This window comes from Penaeus vannamei, chromosome 32 (assembly GCF_042767895.1).
Source record: "Penaeus vannamei isolate JL-2024 chromosome 32, ASM4276789v1, whole genome shotgun sequence".
NCBI lineage: Eukaryota > Metazoa > Arthropoda > Malacostraca > Decapoda > Penaeidae > Penaeus > Penaeus vannamei.
The window spans coordinates 21,825,700-21,848,199 of NC_091580.1; the positions used below are offsets into that span (position 1 = coordinate 21,825,700).

General features: G+C 46.3%; 1 protein-coding gene across 4 annotated transcripts in view; it reads right to left on the reverse strand.

Moving 5' to 3' along the window:
- Window positions 1-22,500, reverse strand: part of Ptpmeg (protein tyrosine phosphatase Meg) — a 196,674-nt gene that overhangs the window by 126,026 nt on the left and 48,148 nt on the right. For 2 of the 4 annotated variants that reach the window (XM_070144796.1, XM_070144794.1), the window contains exons 4-5: window positions 6,150-6,176; window positions 5,249-5,315 (exon numbers count right to left, since the gene is read on the reverse strand). In XM_070144796.1, coding sequence (XP_070000897.1) covers window positions 5,249-5,315; window positions 6,150-6,176 — 94 coding nt within the window. The remainder of the gene's footprint in view (window positions 1-5,248; window positions 5,316-6,149; window positions 6,177-22,500) is intronic. The other 2 variants (XM_070144797.1, XM_070144795.1) reach the window with 1 other exon arrangement.

The following is a 22,500-nucleotide window of genomic DNA, read 5'->3' on the forward strand; positions in this document are numbered from 1 at the left end:
AACAAAAATCAATACAATACGCCTGCCCCCCCCCCTCCTCCTCCATCCCACCCACCCCCCAAAAAACCCCGCAAGTTCCCCCCACGCGAACTCACTAAAATATTGACCTCGTCTCCCGTGGGGGCAACTCTTACCGTCTTTCTTCCGACGGCGCTTTCTCCCTTCCGACCCCAAACGTCCGGCAGTGCCTCGTAAAACACCTTCCCGTAAATCCAGGATTCAGAAAAGCCATCCATGAATCCGGTTACCAGGTATGACGCTGGTAATACGCAAAAAATGTGTAAAATGTTTATCTTTGGATGAGTAGTAAACAGATTGGTGTTGGTAATACTTAACAAAATATCTATTTCTAATAAAATTTGGACAGTAATAAACAGATTGATATTTGTGTGTGTGTGTGTGTGTGTGTGTGTGTGTGTGTGTGTGTGTGTGTGTGTGTGTGTGTGTGTGTGTGTGTGTGTGTGTGTGTGTGTGTGTGTGTGTGTGTGTGTGTGTGTGTGTGGATGGGTGGGTGCGTGCGAGCATACGTGTTTGTCTGTGTGAAAACACATCCCCAAATATACACCCAAAAATCCTTCTCCACCTCCCTCTTTTCCTCTATTTCTCCCTCCCTCCTTCCTCCCTTCCCTCCCTCCTTCCTCCCTCCTTCCTCCCTTCCCTCCCTCACTCCCTTCCTCCATCCCTTCCCTCCCTCCTTCCCTCCGGAGAATCGGAAACGCCAGCGCATCATCATTCTCACTTTCCTCCTCTGACTCTCCGCCGTGAATCTCTCGTGAATCTCTTGTGTTTCTCTCGTGAATCACTCGTGAACCTCTCATGAATCTCTCATGAATCACTCGTGAGTCTCTCGTGAATCACTCGTGAATCTCCCGTGAATCTCTCGTGAATCTCTCTTGAATCTCCCGTAAATCACTCGTGAATCACTCGCGAATCTCTCGTGAATCCCTCATGAATCACTCGTGAATCTCTCATGAATCTCTCTTGAAACTCTCTTGAATCTCTCGTGAATCACTCGTGAATCTCTCATGAATCTCTCCCCTCAAGTGTCTGGCTGTCCAGTTCGCCCCCCCCCCTCCCCTGTACGTTCCCCTTTTGAAAACCCTCCACCCGATTCCTTAACGTGCCAAAAAAGAAGAAAAGAAGAAGAAACAAACAAACAAACAAAAAAAAAAAGAATGTCATTGTGAGCAGAAGAAGAAACATAAAAAAGAATGTTATTGTGAGCTGGAGTACAAAGCGTTGGTGGCATTTCAACATAAATTCTCCCTCTTGTCGAGCTCCACAATGCGTTCAACTTGTCGTCTGCCTCAATAACGAGTGTAAAGGTTTTTTTTCTTTTTTTTCGTAAAACACATTCTGCTTCGCCTTTCATCTCTCATCTATTTATTACAACACCAGTAGCAATAGCAATAATAAATATAATAATACAGACAACGATAATAATATGAAGAAGAAAATAGAAGATAATAACAATAATAATATTGAAATGATACTAACAATAATAATATTAACAATCATAATAAAAATGATATTGATAATAATAATAATAATAATAATAATAATAATAATAATAATAATAATAATAACAACAACAATAAGAATAAGAATAAGATCAATCAAACAATAAGAAGAAGACTCCTAATTTCTATTTTTGTCCCGTCGCCATTCCCAAACCAAGCAAAAAAGAAAGGCTTCAAAAATCTTTATCTAAGCTCCATCTTCATCCCACAAGCAAACCAAACTGCACCACGAACAGTCTATCTTCATAGCGTCCCCAGCCCTAAAATAACCAAAATTATCCCAAAATACGCTGTTTTCAGGTCATCATGTCCATTTTCTTTTACTTTTTTTCAAAAAATCTAAAACAAACGCAATAACGTGTACTCAAAGATCTTTTTGCATCGATCTCGACACGTTACGTTCATTTTTATCTCAAATCATGTTTTTATATATATATATATATATATAGAGAGAGAGAGAGAGAAGTCCCTAAGACAGTTCAAATTTCCCCTCACCTTCACCCCAAAAATAATGATAAAATTGCCCTCAAAAACGCGCCATTCTTTCCTCATCCTCAGCCCCGTCCCACGAGGCCACTTCAGCATTTCAGGCGCCCGAATTGACCCTTGCATCAGTCATGAGCTTCCGACACATGTCTTGCATCCAGCCGCCTCCTCCGCCGCCGCCACCGCCGCCGCCGCCGCCACCCGCCGTCAATCGAGGTGGTGGACTGGTGGGGGCGCATTGCAGGTGCCTAAATCAACGAGCGCGCTCTCTCTCTCTTCCTCTCTCTTTCTCTTTCTCTCTTTTTTTCTTCTTTATCGTTTTCTTTTTCTTTCTTCCTCCCTCTCTTTTTCTTTCCCTTTCTTTCTTTCTTTCTTTCTTTCTCTCTCTCTCTCTCTCTCTCTCTCTCTCTCTCTCTCTCTCTCTCTCTCTCTCTCTCTCTCTCTCTCTCTCTCTCTCTCTCTCTCTCTCTCTCCCTCTCTCCTCTCTCTCTCTCTCTCTCTCTCTCTCTCTCTCTCTCTCTCTCTCTCTCTCTCTGTCTCTCTCTCTCCCTCTCTCTGTCTCTCTCTCTGTCTCTCTCTCTCTCTCTCTCTCTCTCTCTCTCTCTGTCTCTCTCTCTGTCTCTCTCTCTGTCTCTCTCTCTCTCTCTCTCTCTCTGTCTCTCTCTCTCTCTCTCTCTCTCTCTTTCTCTCTCCTCTCCCTCTCTTTTCTTTCTTTCTTTCTTTCCTTCTTTTTCTCCTTTTCTCCCTCCTCTCTCTCTCTCTCCCTCTCCCTCTCCCTCTCTCTCTCCCTCTCCCTCTCCCTCTCTCTCTCTCTCTCTCTCTCTCTCTCTCTTCCCCAGGGTACGCCAATCCTCCAGAGCGATTTTATATCTCTAAAGTATTAAATAAGCCACCACTAGGGAACGTTTATTCCGAATAAGAGAGAGAAAAATCACAAAAAAAGACGAGAGGAAGGAGTAAGAACACCCTCACTCCCCTCCCAAGAACACCCTCACTCCCCTCCCAAGAACATCCTCACTCCCCTCCCAAGAACACCCTCACTCCCCTCCCAAGAACACCCTCACTCCTCCCAAGAACACCCTCACTCCCCTCCCAAGAACACCCTCACTCCCTCCCAAGAACACCCTCACTCCCCTCCCAAGAACACCCTCACCCCCTCCCAAGAACACCCTCACTCCTCCCAAGAACACCCTCACTTCCTCCCAAGAACACCCCCCTCCCCTCCCAAGAACACCCTCACTCCCCTCCTCAAGAACACCCTCACCCCCTCACTCCCCTCCCAAGAACATCCTCACCCCCTCACTCCCCCTCCCAAGAACATCCTCACCCCCTCACTCCTCCCAAGAACATCCTCACCCTCACTCCCCTCCCAAGAACATCCCCCCTCCCCCCTCACTCCCTCCCTTCCACACAAGCAACATCTGCTCCAATAATAAACGTTAACTCGGCCAATAAAATTCCTCTAGCAAAAGCCATATCGGAGAGATCGCGTTGCCGTAACGAGGATTCCGCATTTAACCGCTCCAGCAGATCCGTATCCGGCAACATGTTCATCTAACCGGCAATATCCCTATTCAAACTTGCTGTATCCCTCCATTTAACCGGCAATATCCCAATTTCGCCCCTACAGCAACCTCATTCAAGCGCCACTCTCCTTATTTCATGGCGTGGGGGCACCGAAGTAGCTTACATCCCCATTCCTTCTTGTTTTTTTTTTGTTTTTTTTTTTTTCTCTTTTCTTGTAGATCTTTAACCTCTATACTACTCCATTCTTTAACTACCCAATTGCTTTCTTGGCCTCCCTCTTTATCTTACTCTTTCTACTAAGCTTTCCATTACTGTTTTTCCTTCTGAAGTGTTCCATGGCCAAACCACAGCAGCCTTCTTTTTCACAGCGCAACAGTGACCCTACGACCCGAACAGGTTAAGGGCTGATGATGGTGACGATCTCCATTGAAGCTGCAGCATCCCATTCAACCGTGAATATGCCCATTTAACCGGCATTACCCCTATTCACCCAACAATATCCAATTCAAGGGGCAATATCCCTAACCGGCCTCCAATTAACCGGCAATATCCCTAACCGGCCTCCAATTAACCGGCAATATCCCTAACCGGCCCCCATTTAACCGGCAATATCCCTAACCGGCCTCCAATTAACCGGCAATATCCCTAACCGGCCTCCAGTTAACCGGCAATATCCCTAACCGGCCCCCATTTAACCGGCAATATCCCTAACCGGCCTCCAATTAACCGGCAATGTCCCTAACCGGCCTCCAATTAACCGGCATTTTCCCTAACCGGACCCCATTTAACCGGCAATATCCCTAACCGGCCTCCAATTAACCGGCAATGTCCATAACCGACCCCCATTTAACCGGCAATGACCCTATTCGACCTGAAACAAACACAATCTAACCGGGAACATCCCATTCTAGCTGACAGTACCCCATTCATCCGATAGCATTACCCCCATTTAACCGTAATAACAGATACATATCTGACAGTTTCCTCCTTTATCCGGCTTCCCCTAAACCGAAAGAACGAAATGACCGTAAGACATGCTTCACACGTTCCGGCTGCCCGTTCGGTTTATGAGACGAAGATGCATTCCTGCCCTAAAACCCCGGAATGGCTACTTTCTCACTCTTAAGGGAAGCAGCGGCAGAGGGGAGTATCCTCTCTGTACTTGTACTAGAGCATCTGACATGGCCAAATGTGACCTGTGTTTGTACCTTTTTTTATTATACTTACATGGCGTATACCTTCCTTACTTTGTTTGATTATTTTATATATATATATATATATATATATATATATATATATATATATATATATATATATATATTCAAATACTTCAAATACCAAAATATCTTTTAAAAAAACTTTTAAATTACACCCATATACGTACATACACATAAATATAGACACATACACACACGCACACACGCACACACACACACACACACACACACACACACACACACACACACACACACACACACACACACACACACGCACGCACGCACACACACCCACAAACAAACAAACAAAGACAAACACATACACACACACAAACAAACACACTCACACACACACAATCTGACCTTCAAAAAAAAATCCTACCCAAATACAACAAACTCACACGATACAAACATGCCACAATACACTTAGAAACAAAACAAAGCCACAATCAACATTAACCCTTCGCCGAGAACCTCAAACAGGCCCCAGATACTCACATGTTCCCAGACTCTTTGTCCTGATGCGCAGCTGTTTCTTCACGGGTTTGAGCGGGTCCAGCCACCTCTGTCGGGGAGATACGAGCATAAATTGAGATTTCTTATTTTAAAAGGAATGTAAATATGTCCAGCTTAAACAGAACGTATAAACTACTGTCTAGACATGTATATAAACTCATGAAAATAAATGGAAATCGTGTTCTGGAAAGAACGTGAAAAAGTGTGATGGAACCATTGGTTAAAAAGTCACGGTTCTCTAAAAAATATCTAAACTCATCCCATTCATTCATTTTGGTGTAGGGGGCATGGGGATGGAGGGGGGGGGTTCTACTACATTGTTGTTAAATTTATGAAGATTTGTTTGCTTGATTTAAACACCGAACAAACAATAAAAGAAAAGAAAAAATAGAGGAAAATCTCACGTCCTGGAAGGAGTCAGAGGGTAAAAAAGGAAGAAAAATGGGGGAAAAGAACAAAGAGAAAGTTTAGACACAAAAAAGTAGAAAACAAGATTAAAGAATAATCCGAAGAAAAAAAGAAGTGCAGAATTGAAAATGGGGGAAAAAATAAAAATCAATCCCACGTATCTCTGACATCAACATTTAATAAACATAAAAATCTCAAAATCTGAGAGGGGAATGAAGGGAAGGAGGGAGGGGGGTGAGGGGAAGCAGGGAGGGGGTGGAAGGGGTGGAGCAAACCACCAAATCCACACCACATCCATCCATCTACACTCGGAGGAGGAGGGACCGAAAATAAGGTCAAAGACATGACCTTACCACCCCCCTCCTTCCTCCACCAAGCCCCTCCTCCACCAAATCACCAACACAAGATAACCACGGCCTTCCTCCTCCACCACGAGGGGGGAGGGGGGGAGGGGGGAGCCGGGGGTGCAACTAACCTTTTTCGCGAGGAGTCCCTCTAAGAGCTAGTGTGAGAGAGGGGTGAGAGGAACAACATTATACACGGGGGAATCAGTACAACAACAATTATCAGTAATAACAATAACAAAAAGCAAACAATAAAACAAACAAAAAAAAGGAAAACAAAAAGAAATGTATTTCATCAACAAATTCAGTCATTTATTATTCAGAAGTTTAGTGTCGAATCACTTCATTGCATGCTTGGTTTCGCGTCCCTCTTGCCCCTTCGTTGCACAGAGCTCAATGGCGTCGCGATATTGCACGAGTAAAGAGTGCGAGGTTATTCGGGTTTATTGTGTCATTCGGCGGATCAAAATGAATATATAAACAGGTTTTGAAATGTGAAAAAAAATTTAAAATTATCATGAACAATAAAGAAATGGGGAAGAAGATAAAAAGAAATGCAAAAGCACATATACATATTTAAATATCTACAAACGTACATATATACATACATATATGCATACATAATTACATACATACATATATATTTTCTTAAATATATATATATATATATATATATATATATATATATATATATATATATATAAACAGATGAAATCCATTTACGTCGAGAAGCCTCTCCAAAGAGACTCCGCCCCCACCCGCCCCCACCCCCCTCCCCCTCCCACCCGCCTTCCTTTCGTATTCCGCGACATCGTTATAATTCGAAGGCAACACCTGCGCGCCCTCTCGTCTTTTGTTTTTCTTCCCGGTCTTCGTTCTTTTGTTTTTGTTTTTGTCTTTGTTTTTATTATTTCCAACTCCCTCTCGAGGCGCCGTGTCATCCATCCGTCTTGTGCGGGAAACGAAGAAAAAATGGAATGGAACTTCTATAAAGTTTTAAAAGAGAGAGAAGGAGAGGAAGCGGGAGGCGGAGAGAGGAGGAGGGAGAGAGGAAGATACAATGAGAGAGAGAGAGAGAGAGAGAGAGAGAGAGAGAGAGAGAGAGAGAGAGAGAGAGAGAGAGAGAGAGAGAGAGAGAGAGAGAGAGATAGATAGATAGACAGATAGATAGATAGATAGATAAATAGAGAGAGAGGGAGATAGAAAGGGGAAAGGAGGGAGTAGCGAGGGAGGGAGGGAGGGAGGGAGAGAGAGAGAGAGAGAGAGGGAACCAGAGAAAGAAAAAAAAAAGAAAAAAAAACTTAGCAATCATATGAGTCAACACCGCTCACCCCAAAGGGACAGAAGCTGTTCCTTGCCACTCCAGGGTCAGCGGGGGTCATGTCACAGGGCACGGGCGGCGTGTAATGGCCATCATGGAGCGAGACAGACGAAGCTTAGTCATGCACACCCTATAACTCTTTTCCCCAACCCCTTCCCTTCCCCTTCCCCCTCCCCCCACCACCAAACACCCCACCCAATCCTCCCAACCCCTCCCTCCTTCTCCCCAGTCCCCCCTACCCCCACCCAACCCATTTCCCCCCAATCCCAAATCCCTCCCTCCACTCCCCCCTCCCTACCCCACCCCTATGAATCCTTCCCCCAGTCCCTCCCCCTCTTCCACCCCCTCCCTCATCCCCCCTTCACCACCCCGCCCCCAATCATCAGTCAAGCCACATCTGCGAATCTTCTCTAATCAGCCGTGACACCTAGCAAGTGTCATCAGCTGAAATATCTCTGCAACATTATGCCATTGCACACTGCACGAACCCATTTGACACACGCAACATCCTTAAGAACCTCGAATGTGCTTGGCGAACGAGGTGGATGAGGGTACACTTGCTTTCCAGCTTTCGCAATCCATGTACTGTACATCTTTCTCTCCGTCTCTGTCTCTTTCTTTCTTTCTCTCTTTCTGTTTCTCTTTCTTTTTTTCTTTCTTTCTTTCTTTCTTTCTTTCTCTCTCTGTCTCTGTCTCTGTCTGTCTGTCTGTCTCTCTCTCTCTCTTTCTGTCTGTCTATCTGACTGTTTATATGTCTGTCTATCTGTCTGTCTATCTGACTGCTTATATGTCTGTATATCTGTCTATCTGTCTGTCTATCTGTCTGCCTCTGTCCGGCTATCTCACGCTTTCTTTATCTCATTATTTCTGCATTTATCTGTTAGTCTGCTTCTGTCCCTGCTGTCTGTTCGTCTGTTTGTCTGTCTGTGTATCTATCTAACTATCTATCTATCTTCCTGTCTGTCTTTCTGTCTATCTGTCTGCCTCGATGTTTTTTTGTTTTTCTATGCTCTTTTTTGCAATGCATAGCGGAAATGCGACGAATAACTTCAAAATACACGCAACGCGCCCAATGACACACACACCAAATAACTCGAAAAATAAACACGAATATAAACAGAATATGAAAAAAAAATGACAGAAAAAATTCCCTGCCACCACATCCCGTCTCTTCCTCATGAGCAACAATAAACCCAATTACTGGAGGATGTAACTAGACACTCAGCCCGTGCCAGCTCGTCGCTACATCCTGACGCACACATACACACACGCACATACACACAGACACACAAACATACAGACAAACACATACGCACACATACAGACTTCGCTACATCCTGACGCACACATACACACACGCACACACACAACACACACCCTCACACCCAGACAAAAGACACACACATGCATACCCCTATATCCATACTTAAGCATCACGCAAAACAAATAAACAATATAAACAAACCCGCATATATATCCACATCATCTTTTCCATCAACACACCCACACAGATAACCAAAACAACACACACAAAACAAACGAACACGCATACACACACACACACACACACCCATCCCGCCCAGAACACACATACTTGCACCGAGGTCATTCAGTCAAAACACATGCACGAATTAAAAAAGAAAGAAAGAAAAAAAAAAACATTTATCTATATTCTCCTATTCATTCCTTTATCTATTAAATCTTACCACTTGTAGGGCGTGACAGGACCCTAAATTATCAAAACTTGAACTTAAAGTACTGTTGTTTAACCTTTATGATGATGGTGACGGTGATGATGATAGTGATAGTGATGGTGATGATGATGATGAGGAGGAGGAGGAGGATGGTGATGATGATGATGAGGAGGAGGAGGAGGATGGTGTTGAGGATGAGGATGAGGATGATGATGATGATGACGACGATGACGACAATAATGATAACGATAGCGATAATGATAATGATGAAGATGACGATAACAATAACATCAACGACAATAACAGCAACAATAATAATAACAGCAACCCCCTCGCGCCATGACCAAGCCAAGCCACCAATCCAACCCAATCCGACCCAATCACCCAGCACCCCCCCCCCCCCCGCGGTTCCTCCCAGCCTGAAGGGGGTCCGGATACGGCGACCTCGCGACCCAATTAACCGACTTGCGAAGCGCGAAAGGGAGACGGATGAGGTGGGTGGCGGCGGGCGGCGTGGATGAGGCCCGCCCGCGACGCCGTTACGGGGAGAGGGGGGGCGGTTCTGGCAGCACGAGGGGCGGGGAAGGACAGGCGATATATATATGTATATATGTATATATATATTTATATATATATATATATATGTATATATATATATATACATACATATATACATACACACATACATACATACATACACATACATACAAACACCTACACCTACACACATACACACATACATACACACACACACACACACACACACACACACACACACACACACACACACACACACACACACACACACACACACACACACACACACACACACACACACATATATATATATATATATATATATATATATATATATATATATATATATATATATATATATATATATATTACAATACTGCATCAGAATTCAACACTACTGGTTACATCAATTCCCAAAATAGTGAAAAGGTCGACGAAGCACACCATTTTCATTACAATAATAGGCCAATTTTTTTTTTTTTTGAACTGTGCGAGGCCCGACCCCATGAATACCCGTAAATACAGACATGCATATACACAGAAATAAATGCACATCTTTCTATTCACCAGATACGCACACATTCATCTATCTATCTATATGGTAGATATGCATGTCTAGACTGATATACATGCATTTATTTCTGTGTATATACATGTCCGTATAGTGAATGCTCGTTGGGTCGAGCGTCGCACAATTTTGACAAACCGGCCGAGTGTCAACGCCATAATACACACCAACCCTCTAACACACGCCCACGCCCAGCCTCAACAGAAAAAGATCAACAATCACGCATATCAGAAGACTTCATGACAGTCAGTGACACGACGCAGTGCATGCCAAGCGACTACGAAGACCTATGACACGTTCTCGTAAGCTGATGCAGCGAATGTATGACTGGTGCTGATTAATCACGATGCAAGATGACTGTTTCATTACACTATATCCCCAGGATTACGTAATTCAGATCAAGATGTGATAATCAGGTTAGATGGATAATTGCAAAGATATGATAATTACACCCACTCATGAAAACAAATAAACAAACAGGAAAACAAACAGGCATACAAACACACAGAGAGAGAAGGGGAGAGAAAGAGAGAGAGAGAAAGAGAGAGAGAGAAAGAGAGAAAGGGAGAGAGAGAGAGAAAGAGAGAGAGAAAGAGAGAGAGGGAGAGACAGAGAGAAAGAGAGAGAGACAGAGAGACAGAGAGAGAGACAGAGAGACAGACAGACAGACAGAGACAGACAGAGACAGAGAGACAGACAGACCGAGACAGACACAGAATGAGAAAGAGAAAGAAAAAGAGAGAGCCAGAGCCAGAGAGAGAGAGGACAGACGCAGAGCCCGAGAGCCCAACCCGAACGCACTCGACGCAGCGACATGGACTTCCCTCAAGACCTGGTTCTCGAGGTCCCTGTACTCCCTTAACATGTAACTTGATCCAGCGCCTCTTTCTCGCATTTAATGGCATTAAACTCCATAAACGAGACGAAATGCGTGCTTCCAACTGTCATCTTACGCAGCAGGACTCTGATCTTTGAGATACGGAAAGGAACTGGATGAAAAAAAAAGTTTGATAAAAAAAAATGGTTGTCGACGAGTCAAGAGCAATCAGAAGTAATCGAGAAAGTATGTAAACTTTTTTCTTTTTCTTCTCCTCCTCCTCCAGTTTTCTTTTCTTCTTCTTCTCCTTCCACATTCTTTTTCTTTTCCCCTTTCCCTTCCCTTTCCCCTTCCCCTCTCAACTCCTCTTCCCCCTCTTCCTTCTCTCCTCCTCCTCCTTTCCCCCTCCTCGTCCTTTTTCCCCTCTTCTCCTCCTCCTCCCTTTCACCTTCCCCTCCTCCTCCTACCCTTCCCCATCTCCTCCTCCTCCTGTTCTTCCCCCTCCCTCCTCCTCCTCCCTCCCCTCCTTCACCTCCCTCCTTCACGTCCCTCCCTTCCTCTTCCTCCTCCTCTTCCTCCTCCTCCTCCCTCCCTTCCCCCTCACCTCCTCCCTTCCCCCTCACCTCTTCCTCCCCCTCCTCTTCTCCCCTTCCCCCTCCTCTCCTCCTCACCCAAAACCCTTGCTTGCCCCTCACCCAAAACCCACTTCCCGCCACGCCCGCCCGACGTAAAGCCCTCCCCTCACAACACCGCATCAACACGCCTCTTTATGCGCTCCCTCGGAAACGTTCAGTCGAGGCCACAAATCCTGCCGCACGAGGGACGCCCTTACACCTGTCACGTGATTTACGGTGCGCGCCTCCTACACCCTGTCACGTGACGGAAACTTGCTGGCCCCAACACCCTGCCAGACAACACTATATTTCGCGCATCCTACGACGAAAGTAAAGCCTACTGCCTAAGGCCTTCTACACCCTGCCATGTAACGACCTTGGTAAAATTAAAGTCTCGAGCCCCTGCCATGAAACCTCCATTCCCTGCCAATCGACTGAAGCCTCCTCCCCTGCCACGTGTGAAGCCTCGTCCCCTGCCACTTAAATGAAGCCTCCCCCCTTGCCACGTAACTGAAGCCTCCTCCCCCTACCACTTAATTTAAACCTCCATTCCCTGCCATGTAACCGAAGCCTCCTTCCCTGACACTCAACTGAAGCCTCGTCCCCTGCCACTTAACTGAAGCCTCCTCCCTCTACCACTTAATTTAAACCTCCATTCCCTGCCATGTAACCGAAGCCTCCTCCCCTGCCACTCAACTGATGTCTCGTCCCCTGCCACGTAAATGAAGCTTCCTCCCCTGCCACTTAAATGAAGCCTCCTCCCCTGCCACGTAACTGAAGCCTCCTCCCCTGCCACTCAACTGAAGCCTCCTCCCTCTACCACTTAATTTAAACCTCCTCCCCTGCCACTTAACTGAAGCCTCTTCCCCTGCCACTTAACTGAAGCCTCCTCCCCCTACCACTTAATTCAAACCTCTATTCCCAGCCACTCAACTGAAACCTTCCTTCCCTGCCACTTAACTGAAGCCTCCTCCCCTGCCACTCAACTGAAGCCTCCTCCCCTGCCACTCAACTGAAGCCTCCTCCCCCTACCACTTAATTTAAACCTCCATTCCCTGCCATGTAACCGAAGCCCCCTCCCCAGCCACTTAACCGAAGCCTCCTCCTCTGCCGAATAACCGAAGCCCCCACAACCCGCTTCGCACACCCAATTTGAGCGCAAACCCTTAGCTAAGCGAGGCGGCTCGTCACGCCAGCCAGCCAGCCACGAACTCCTTAGGCGAGCTCCGTCCAATCGCGTCTTCAAACTTCGTTCTCGATTTATGCATACAAAACACGACCCTGCCTTCTTTTACTCTCCCTCGCTCGCTCGCAATCATTCATTCACTCACTCACTCGAACGCACGCTCATACACATACGCACACACACATACACACATACACACACACACACACACACACACACACACACACACACACACACTCACACACAGAGACACACACACACACACACACACGCACACACACACACTCACACACTCACACACTCACTCACTCACTCACTCACTCACTCACTCACTCACTCACTTACTCACTCACTCTCTCTCTCTCCTACTCTTTGTTTTCAGTCTTTGTTCTGCTCTACGCAGCTCTCCCTCCCTCTCCCTCTCCCTCTCCCTCCCTCTCCTCTCCTTCTCTCCCTGGGCTTCCTTTCACCCGCAGGGAGATAAATCCAGAACATAAAAAGGGGTAAGCATTATACATTTCTCTCGTCCCTCCCCTTCCTCCCCACCCTCCAAACCCCTCCCCCTCCTCAACCCCCGTTTCAACCCTCCAGACTAAGCAATAAACAAAGTAGAAGAAAGAAAGAAAGAAAAAAGCTCCTTTCAAACCTCCTTCTTTTCTTTACTTTCTTCTTTTTTGTTTTCTTCCATTTTTATTTCCCAAGCCAAAAGTTCCGACCCGGCTGTCCGTGGCCACGCCAAATTTACCGTCGATGGCGATAGTGTGTAAATTTCATTTGGGAAATTTAGTCAAAGGGAAGGGGAAAAGAGGGGATGGCAAGGAGAGGGAGGTAAAGAGGGAGAGACATGGGAAGGGAAAAAGAGGGGGTGGCAAGGAGAGGGAGGTAAAGAGGGAGAGACATGGGAAGGGAAAAGGAGGGGGTGGCAAGGAGAGGGAGGTAAAGAGGGAGAGACATGGGAAGGGAAAAGGAGAGAGGTAAGGGGGGGGGGAGGGGAAGGGGAGAAGGGAGGGGGGGGGGGGGGAGGGGGGGGGAGGGGAGGGGAGGGGAGGGAAAGGAAGGGAAGGAAAGGGAAGGGCCGAAGGGAGGGAAGGAGGGAGGCAAGGGGAGGAAAGGATAGAAGGAAAGAAGAAAGGAAGGAAGGGAGGGTGGGAGGCACTGAGGGAGGGAGGGAAGGAGGGAAGGGTGGAGAGAAGGGAAGGAAGGTGGGGAGGGAGGGAGAAAAGGGGAAATACAAAAGCGTCGGGAAAGATCAGAAAAGGAAGACGAAAAAAAAAGACTGCAACGTATATGAGAGGGAAGTAAAAAACGGAAGAAAGAGAAGACAATAATAGAAGTATAAAGGAAAAGGAGAGAGTAGGCAACTATAGTAGACGAAATAATTAAGAGAAAAAGGACGAACAGGAGTAGAGAAACCTAGATAAAGACTACAAAATATAAATGAAAAATAACAGAAGAAGCTGAAGAAAAAGAAAAGAATACGAAGAAGAAAAAAAGAATACGTAGAAGAAAAAGAAAAAATTACAAAGGACAAGAAAACAAGAATACGAAGAAGAAGAAGAAGCAGAAGAAATATATACATAGTATATATAGCATTTAAAAGCATATACACGTATGCACATGAATGAATAAGGCGAAATCAACAACAAATAAGGATAAAAAAAGTAAGACATATAAGAAAGAAAGAAAAAAACATACTAGGTTTAAAATAATAATAAGAAATAAGACATGTAAAGTAAGCAAGAAATCTTAAAAAATGAAGTCCAAAGGATGAGAAAAAAGACTCAAAGGAAGACATCAAAGAGGAAGGAAAGGAGGAAACGAAGGCAAGAAGGAGAGGCCTCCATCACCCGTTCCGGCGGCGGCGGGGGGAGGGGGGAGAGGGGGGGGGGGGGGGGGCGGCCTAATGGGCTTTCCGGCCGCGAACAAATTGCGGAGACGCGGAGACGTCCTCCCTCCATCCCACTCCTCCCCTCCCCTCCCCCCCCTCTCTCTCCTTCCTCTCCTTCTCCTTCTCCTTCTCCCTTTCCTTCTCCTTCTCCCTTCTCCTCCTTCTCCTCTCCTCCTTCTCCTTCTCCTCTCTCCCTCTCCTTCTCCCTCTCCTTCTTTCCCTCTCCATCTCCTTCTCCCTCCTTCCCCTCCTTCTCCTTCTCCTTCTCCCTCTCCTTCTTTCCGTTTTCAGCTGTACTATCTTCCTACCTATGCCTCTTCTTTCCATTTCTCACATTCTCCTTCTCCCCTATTGCCTCTCTTCCCCATCTCCTTCCATCCTCCTTTCTGACCTTCCCTCCATCCTACCCCTTGAAGACAACCCTCGCTAGACAGCGTGAGTTACGCCATCCCTTCCCTCCCTTTCCCTTCTCCTTTCACTTCCTCTTTCCACGTTACACCCTTTCTCCTCCACTTTCTCCTCCTTTCCATTTTCTTGTGTCCTTGCGTTTCCCTTCCTTTCCCCTTCCTTTTCATCTCTCCCGTACCTCTCCCTCTATTCCTTCTATCCTTCCCTTTTGATTCTCCCTTTCCCGTTCCTCTATTTCTTCTACCCCTTCTCTCTTCCCTCCCTTTCTTTTCCCTTACCCCTTAACCTCTCCCTCTCCCCTTCTCTATCTCCTTCCCTCACTCTCCTGTCTCCTTTCCTCTCTCCTTCCATCCTTCCTTCTCTCCTCCTTCATCTGCCCTTCACCCCTTCCCCTTCCTCCTCATCTGCTCCCTTTATTTCTTCCTCCTCATCTACCCCCTTTACCTCTTCCCCTTCCCCCCTCTCAACACAACACAAGAGACAGCGAAGAGACCGAGAACGCCTCCAGAAGTTATCACCGACGTCCTGGTAAGTTATGGAACACTGGCAACGAGATCTTTCCCCATCTCTGTCCTTTCCCCTTCGCCTCCTCCCCTTTCCTCTCTCTCTATTTCTCTAACCTATCCCCCTTTCCTGCCTCCTCTGTCCCTTTGCCTCTTCCGTATGCCTTTCCGTTTCTCTCCTCTCTTCCTCTCTCCCCTCTTTCCGCTGTCCTCTCTCCTCCCTTCTCTATTGGTCTCCCCTACCTCTTTTCCTTCCTCCTCTGTCCTTTCTCGTCCTCTTTCTCCTTTTCGTTTCTCTCCTCTTCCTCCTCCTCCTCCTGCTCCCTCTTTTCCCTTTCCCTCCACTACTGTTCTAACTCCTCTCTTCCCTTTCTCCTCTCCTTATCTATTTCTTTACTCTATCCCCTTGCCCCTCCCCTAGCTGTCCTCTCCCCTTTTCCCTTCCTCCTCTTTTCTGTGTCACCTTCTTGTTTTCCTCCGTTTCTCTCCTCTCTTCTCCTCTCTCTCCTTCCCATTCTACTCATCACCCCTTCCCTCCCACCCACCCATCAACCCACCCTCCTTTCCTTTCTTTTCCTTTCCTTTCCTTTCCTTTCCTCCTCCTCCCTCTCCTCCCTTCCCCTCCCCTCTCCCCCCTCTCCCCCCTCCCCTCCCCTCCCCTCCCCTCTTCTCTGCCCACCCCTCCTCTCCCTCAATTCTCCCCTTCCCCCAGCGGCAACAGACGGGAAGGTGGAGAGGGGAACAGAGAGAGGTGAAGGACGTGATTGAGAACAAGGGGAGGTTGATTGGAAAGAGGGAGAGGGGAGCAGAGGAAGGGATGCGAGGGAGAATAATAATATCTGTCATAAAGAACGTATGACACGTTGAAAGGTGGATATATGCGAGAGACCGATAAGGAGAAAGGAGGCAGAGAGCGAGAGAGAGAGAGGAATGAGGAAAAGAAGGGAAAGACACAATAAAAGAAAGACCAAAACAAGCAGTGAAAAGAGAGAAAAAAAACACAAAACGAAAACAGAAACAAAAATATCCAAACCATACACCTCCCATAACCAAACAAACAATCCAAACAAACCAACAAAAATACAAAAATAAACACCCTCAAACAAACAAAAAAAGAGAAACTCACCAACAAAAAACAAAATAAACAAAAACAAAGAAATAAGACAGAGAAGAAACGACAACACAAAGCCGCAGCAACTGTTACCAGCATCTGCATCCTAAGAACCATTATCGTCTTAATGTTCCTGTCGAAGACGATATTATGTGGTGGCACGAAATCTCTCTCGCTGGCGGAGGAAAGGGGAGGAAAGGGGAGGAGAGAGGAGGAGAGGAGATGAGAGGAGAGGAGAAGGTAAGAGAGGAAAGGAGAGGAGAGGCGAGGAGAGGAGAGGAGAGGAAAGGAGAGGAAGGGGAGGAGAAGAGAGGAAAGGGGAGAGACGGGAGGAGAGGAGAGGAGAGGAGAGGAGAGTAGAGGGAGGGGAAGAAAGGGGAGAGGAGAGGGGAAGAGGGGAGGGTAGAAGAGGGAAGAGAGAGGAGGGGAGAGGGAGGAAAGGAGAAGGAGAGGGGAGGAGAGGAGAGGAGAGGGAAGGGTAGGAGAGGAAAGGGAGAGAGAGAGAGGGAGGAGAGAGAGGAGAGGAGACAGAGGAAGGGAGGAGGGAGAGGAGAGGAGACAGAGGAAGGGAGGAGGGAGAGGAGAGATCGAGGATGGGGGACAGAGAGGGGAAGGAAGGAGAGGGAAGAGAGGAGAGAGGGAAGGGAGGGGAAGGAGGAAGGGAAGAGGAAGGAGGGAGGAAGAGAGGGTAGAGAAGGAGAGGGTCCAGAGAGAATCCCCATCTTTCCTCATTCCCTCCTTTACTCCCACCCCTATCCTTTCCTTTCCCCACTCCCCGTTCATCTCCCTTTCCGCCACTCCCTATCCTTCTCTTCTCCTACCCCTACCCTTCACCCCCCTCCATCCCCTCAACCCCTCTACCCCTACTTCTCTTTTCCCCACTCCTCACCTCCATCCTCCTCCGAACTTCCTATCCCTCTCCCTTTCCTAACCCTATCCATACTCCTCATACCCATCCTTTATCCTCCTCCCCAAACTCATCCCCATCCTTTATCCTCCTCCCCAAACCCATCCCCATCCTTCTCCACCACCCCCACCTCTCCCCATCCCCATTCTCACCTCCTCCTCCACAAACTCATCCCCATCCTTCTCCACCACCCCTACCTCTCCCCCTTCTCCCCGCTCCATCTCCCTCCCCTCCATCTCCTCCATCCTCCTCCCCATTCCCCTTCCCCCTCCATCTCCCCATCCCCCGTCCCCTAACCTCCCACCAACCCACCTCCCCCATCATCCCACCCATCCACCTCCCCCATCCTCCCATCCTCTACCCACCCAACTCCCCCCCCCCTTACCCCCTCCCCCACGCCCCACCCGCTAAGATTTCCACTGCACGATTACCTCCTCCAGTTACCCTTTGAAGAGACCGACGCCCGAGAAACCTTTCAAGAAAATCAGACGCGGTGGGCGGAGCTACACCCGCGTCCCGTTTTCTTTTCCCCCCTCCTTCGCTTATCATCCATTTTCTTTTTTCTTTTCTTTTCTTTTTTTATTCTTTGTCTCTCCTTACACGTAATCTCTTCCTCTAGGTTATCTTCGATCGTATATCAATATATTATCTTTTTTCTTCTTCTTCTTTTCTTTTCTTTGGTGGATCTCTTCCTGTAGGTTATCTTCGATCGTATATCAATTTATTATTTTTTCTTCTTCTTCTTCTCCTTTCTTTTTTCTTGGGTGGCCGATAAAATATCTGAGATAAGTATGCAACTTGTATATCGTATAATACGAAAATATAATAACTTTGAAGGGATGTGGAAAGAAGGGAGGAAAGAAATATGGGATGAAGAGAGTTGGCAAAAGGGGTGAAGGAATGGGGATGGAAGGAAAGAAAAGTAGAAGATATGGGGTGGATTGAGAGAGAGAGAGAGAGAGAGAGAGAGAGAGAGAGAGAGAGAGAGAGAGAGAGAGAGAGAGAGAGAGAGAGAGAGAGAGAGAGAGAGAGAGAGAGAGAGAGGAGAGAGAGAGAGAGAGAGAGAGAGAGAGAGAGAGAGAGAGAGAGAGAGAGAGAGAGAGAGAGAGAGAGAGAGAGAGAGAGAGAGAGAGAGAGAGAGAGAGAGAGAGAGAGAGAGAGAGAGAGAGAGAGAGAGAGAGAGAGAGAGAGAGAGAGAGAGAGAGAGAGAGAGAGAGAGAGAGAGAGAGAGAGAGAGAGAGAGAGAGAGAGAGAGAGAGAGAGAGAGAGAGAGAGAGAGAAACAAATATATAGATAGATATAGATACATATAGACACAAACAGATATAGATATCGATATTGATAAATACAGATATAGGTAGATGGATAAACATATACAAAAATATATAGATGAATAGATAGACAGATATTCAGATAAACCAACACAGACATACAGACACAAAGATAACCAAAAAGACATGTAAAAAGACAAAACTACATGCCTATCTATTACCTGCCTTTCTATCCTTCCATCCCAATCCACCAAAATCCACCCCATGAACACAAAATTAGAACAGCATACCACTGCCCCCCCACCCCCCTCCGCCCCCTCCGCCCCCTCCCCATGCTGCTCTCCTCTCCCTAACCGCTACCGCCACTGTCACACTTCTAAGGGCAATGTCCTAGTTTTTTTTCACTTTTCCTAGTTTGTTTACTTCACTCTCAGTACTTGTCTGAGCGAGTATTTGGAAACGGCGTTAAGGCTGAAATAAACAACGAAGAATAATAAGAAGTAAAGGAAGAAGAACAAAGAAAAAGGAAAAAGGAAAAGAAGAAAAAAAAGAAAAGAGAAGAAAAAAGGAAAATAATGAGAAAAAAAATGAAAAACAAAAAGAAGAAAAGGAAAAAGGAAAAAAATACAAGACGACGAAAAAAAGAAGACGCCGAAGAAGAAAAAGACGAAAAAGAAGAAGAAAACCCGTTTTTCAGCGCGCGCGAATTTTCAACGCGGACTCCAAAGCGTGGGCGGAGTCTTATGAGCATTATGCAGAAGAAGCGCCACTTGATTATTCGGACACCAACACCAACTTGATTATTCGGACACCAACACCAACTTGATTATTCGGACACCAACACCAACCTGATTATTCGGACACCAACACCAACTTGATTATTCGGACACCAACAACAACTTCATTATTCGGACACCAACAACAACTTGATTATTCGGACACCAACACCAACTTCATTATTCGGACACCAACAACAACTTCATTATTCGGACACCAACACCAACTTCATTATTCGGACACCAACAACAACTTCATTATTCGGACACCAACAACTTCATTATTCGGACACCAACAACAACTTGATTATTCGGACACCAACACCAACTTCATTATTCGGACACCAACACCAACTTCATTATTCGGACACCAACAACAACTTGATTATTCGGACACCAACAACAACTTCATTATTCGGACACCACCAACAACTTCATTATTCGGACACCACCAACAACTTCATTATTCGGACACCAACAACAACTTCATTATTCGGACACCAACAACAACTTGATTATTCGGACACCAACAACAACTTCATTATTCGGACACCAACAACTTCATTATTCGGACACCAACAACAACTTCATTATTCGGACACCAACAACAACTTGATTATTCGCACACCAACACCAACTTGATTATTCGGACACCAACACCAACTGGATTATTCGGACACCAACACCAACTTGATTATTCGGACACCAACACCAACTTGATTATTCGGACACCAACACCAACTTGATTATTCGGACACCAACACCAACTTGATTATTCGGACACCAACACCAACTTGATTATTCGGACACCAACACCAACTGGATTATTCGGACACCAACACCAACTGGATTATTCGGACACCAACACCAACTTGATTATTCGGACACCAACACCAACTTGATTATTCGGACACCAACGCCAACTTGATTATTCGGACACCAACACCAACTTGATTATTCGGACACCAACACCAACTTGATTATTCGGACACCAACACCAACTTGATTATTCGGACACCAACACCAACTTGATTATTCGGACACCAACACCAACTTGATTATTCGGACACCAACGCCAACTTGATTATTCGGACACCAACACCAACTTGATTATTCGGACACCAACACCAACTTGATTATTCGGACACCAACACCAACTTGATTATTCGGACACCAACACCAACTTGATTATTCGGACACCAACACCAACACCAACTTGATTATTCGGACACCAACACCAACTTGATTATTCGGACACCAACGCCAACTTGATTATTCGGACACCAACACCAACTTGATTATTCGGACACCAACACCAACTTGATTATTCGGACACCAACACCAACTTGATTATTCGGACACCAACACCAACTTGATTATTCGGACACCAACACCAACTTGATTATTCGGACACCAACACCAACTTGATTATTCGGACACCAACGCCAACTTGATTATTCGGACACCAACACCAACGCCTCCCACATACTCAGCACACTTAATAGGATACCGTGAAAATATGAAACAAAAATGAAAAGAAAAAGAAAACGATACAAGCCAGGAAAAGAAAACGGGGAAAAAAAACAAAGAAAATGAAAACTAGCTGAACAGAGACGGTCACATGTAAAAAAAAATATATCCATTAAAGCGAAGGAAAGGAAATCAAAACGCTTGTAAAACAACAAAACAAACCTTCGTAAAAGAGTATTCGGTTTCCCAATCCTTTCCACCGCAGACCACTTCCCCCTCCCCTCACCACCCCTCCCCCCTTCCTTCAAGCAAAGGAGTACCCAACCTCCCCAGTTCTCACCACAACAACATCCCTCATACCAGAAATGCCAAAGTACCCAATCACCCAATCACCTAATCCTCTTTCTTTTCTTTCAAACAAGAAAGTCCCCAATCACCTAATCCTTTCCCGTAAACCCTTCCTCCCTCTTCAAACAAGCAAAAAGTCCCCAATCACCTAATCCTTTCCCGTAGACCTTCCTCCCTCTTCAAACAAGCAAAACAGTCCCCAATCACCCAATCCCGTCCCATAGACCCCTTTCCCCTCTTCTTTCTAACAAAAAGGTCTCCAATCACCTAATCCTTCCCCGTAAACCTTCCTCCCTCTTCTAACAAGCAAAAAAATAGAAAAGGTATGAATGAGAACGAATATCTTTTCACAATGCAAGAGATGTATTTGACCGGTTTCGATTCTATCTTCGTCAGAAATACATCTTTTCTGACGAATATATAACTGAAACCGGTCATATACTTATTCATTCTCATTCATACCTTCTCTACATTAGCCTCTTCAAACAAGCAAAAAAAAAAAAAGTACCAAAGCACCCAATCCTTTCCCACAGCGCATTCCACCCTTCTCAACCCAACCCCACAGCGCGTGCCCCTGCCCAACCCACACCCACAGCCCTCCCCCACCCCCGCCCCGCCGCCACCACCGCCGCCGCCGCCGCCGCAGTGCGAATAGTGTGACCACCCCGCCCACCTGTGTCCCGGCGCCCGCCCTTGCGTCACGACCCACTCCCGGCTCACTGATTACGGGAATAACAAGTTAGGGAAGCGATGCGCAAGGGCTCCAGGCGCTCATTCCTCCTCCTCCCCCTTGTTCTTCTTTCTTCCCTCTTCCCTCCTTCCAACCCCACTTCATTTCTCTTTTTCTCTGTCTCTGTCTGTCTGCCTCTGTCTCTGTCTCTGTCTCTGTCTCTGTCTCTGTCTCTGTCTCTCTCTCTCTCTCTCTCTATCTCTCTCTCTCACTCTCTCTCTCTCTCTCTCTCTCTCTCTCTCTCTCCTTTTCCTCTCCCTCCTTTTTCCCCTCCCTCCTTTTTCCCTCCTCTCTCTCCTCTCTCCTTTTCCCCTCCCTCCTTTCCCCTCCCTC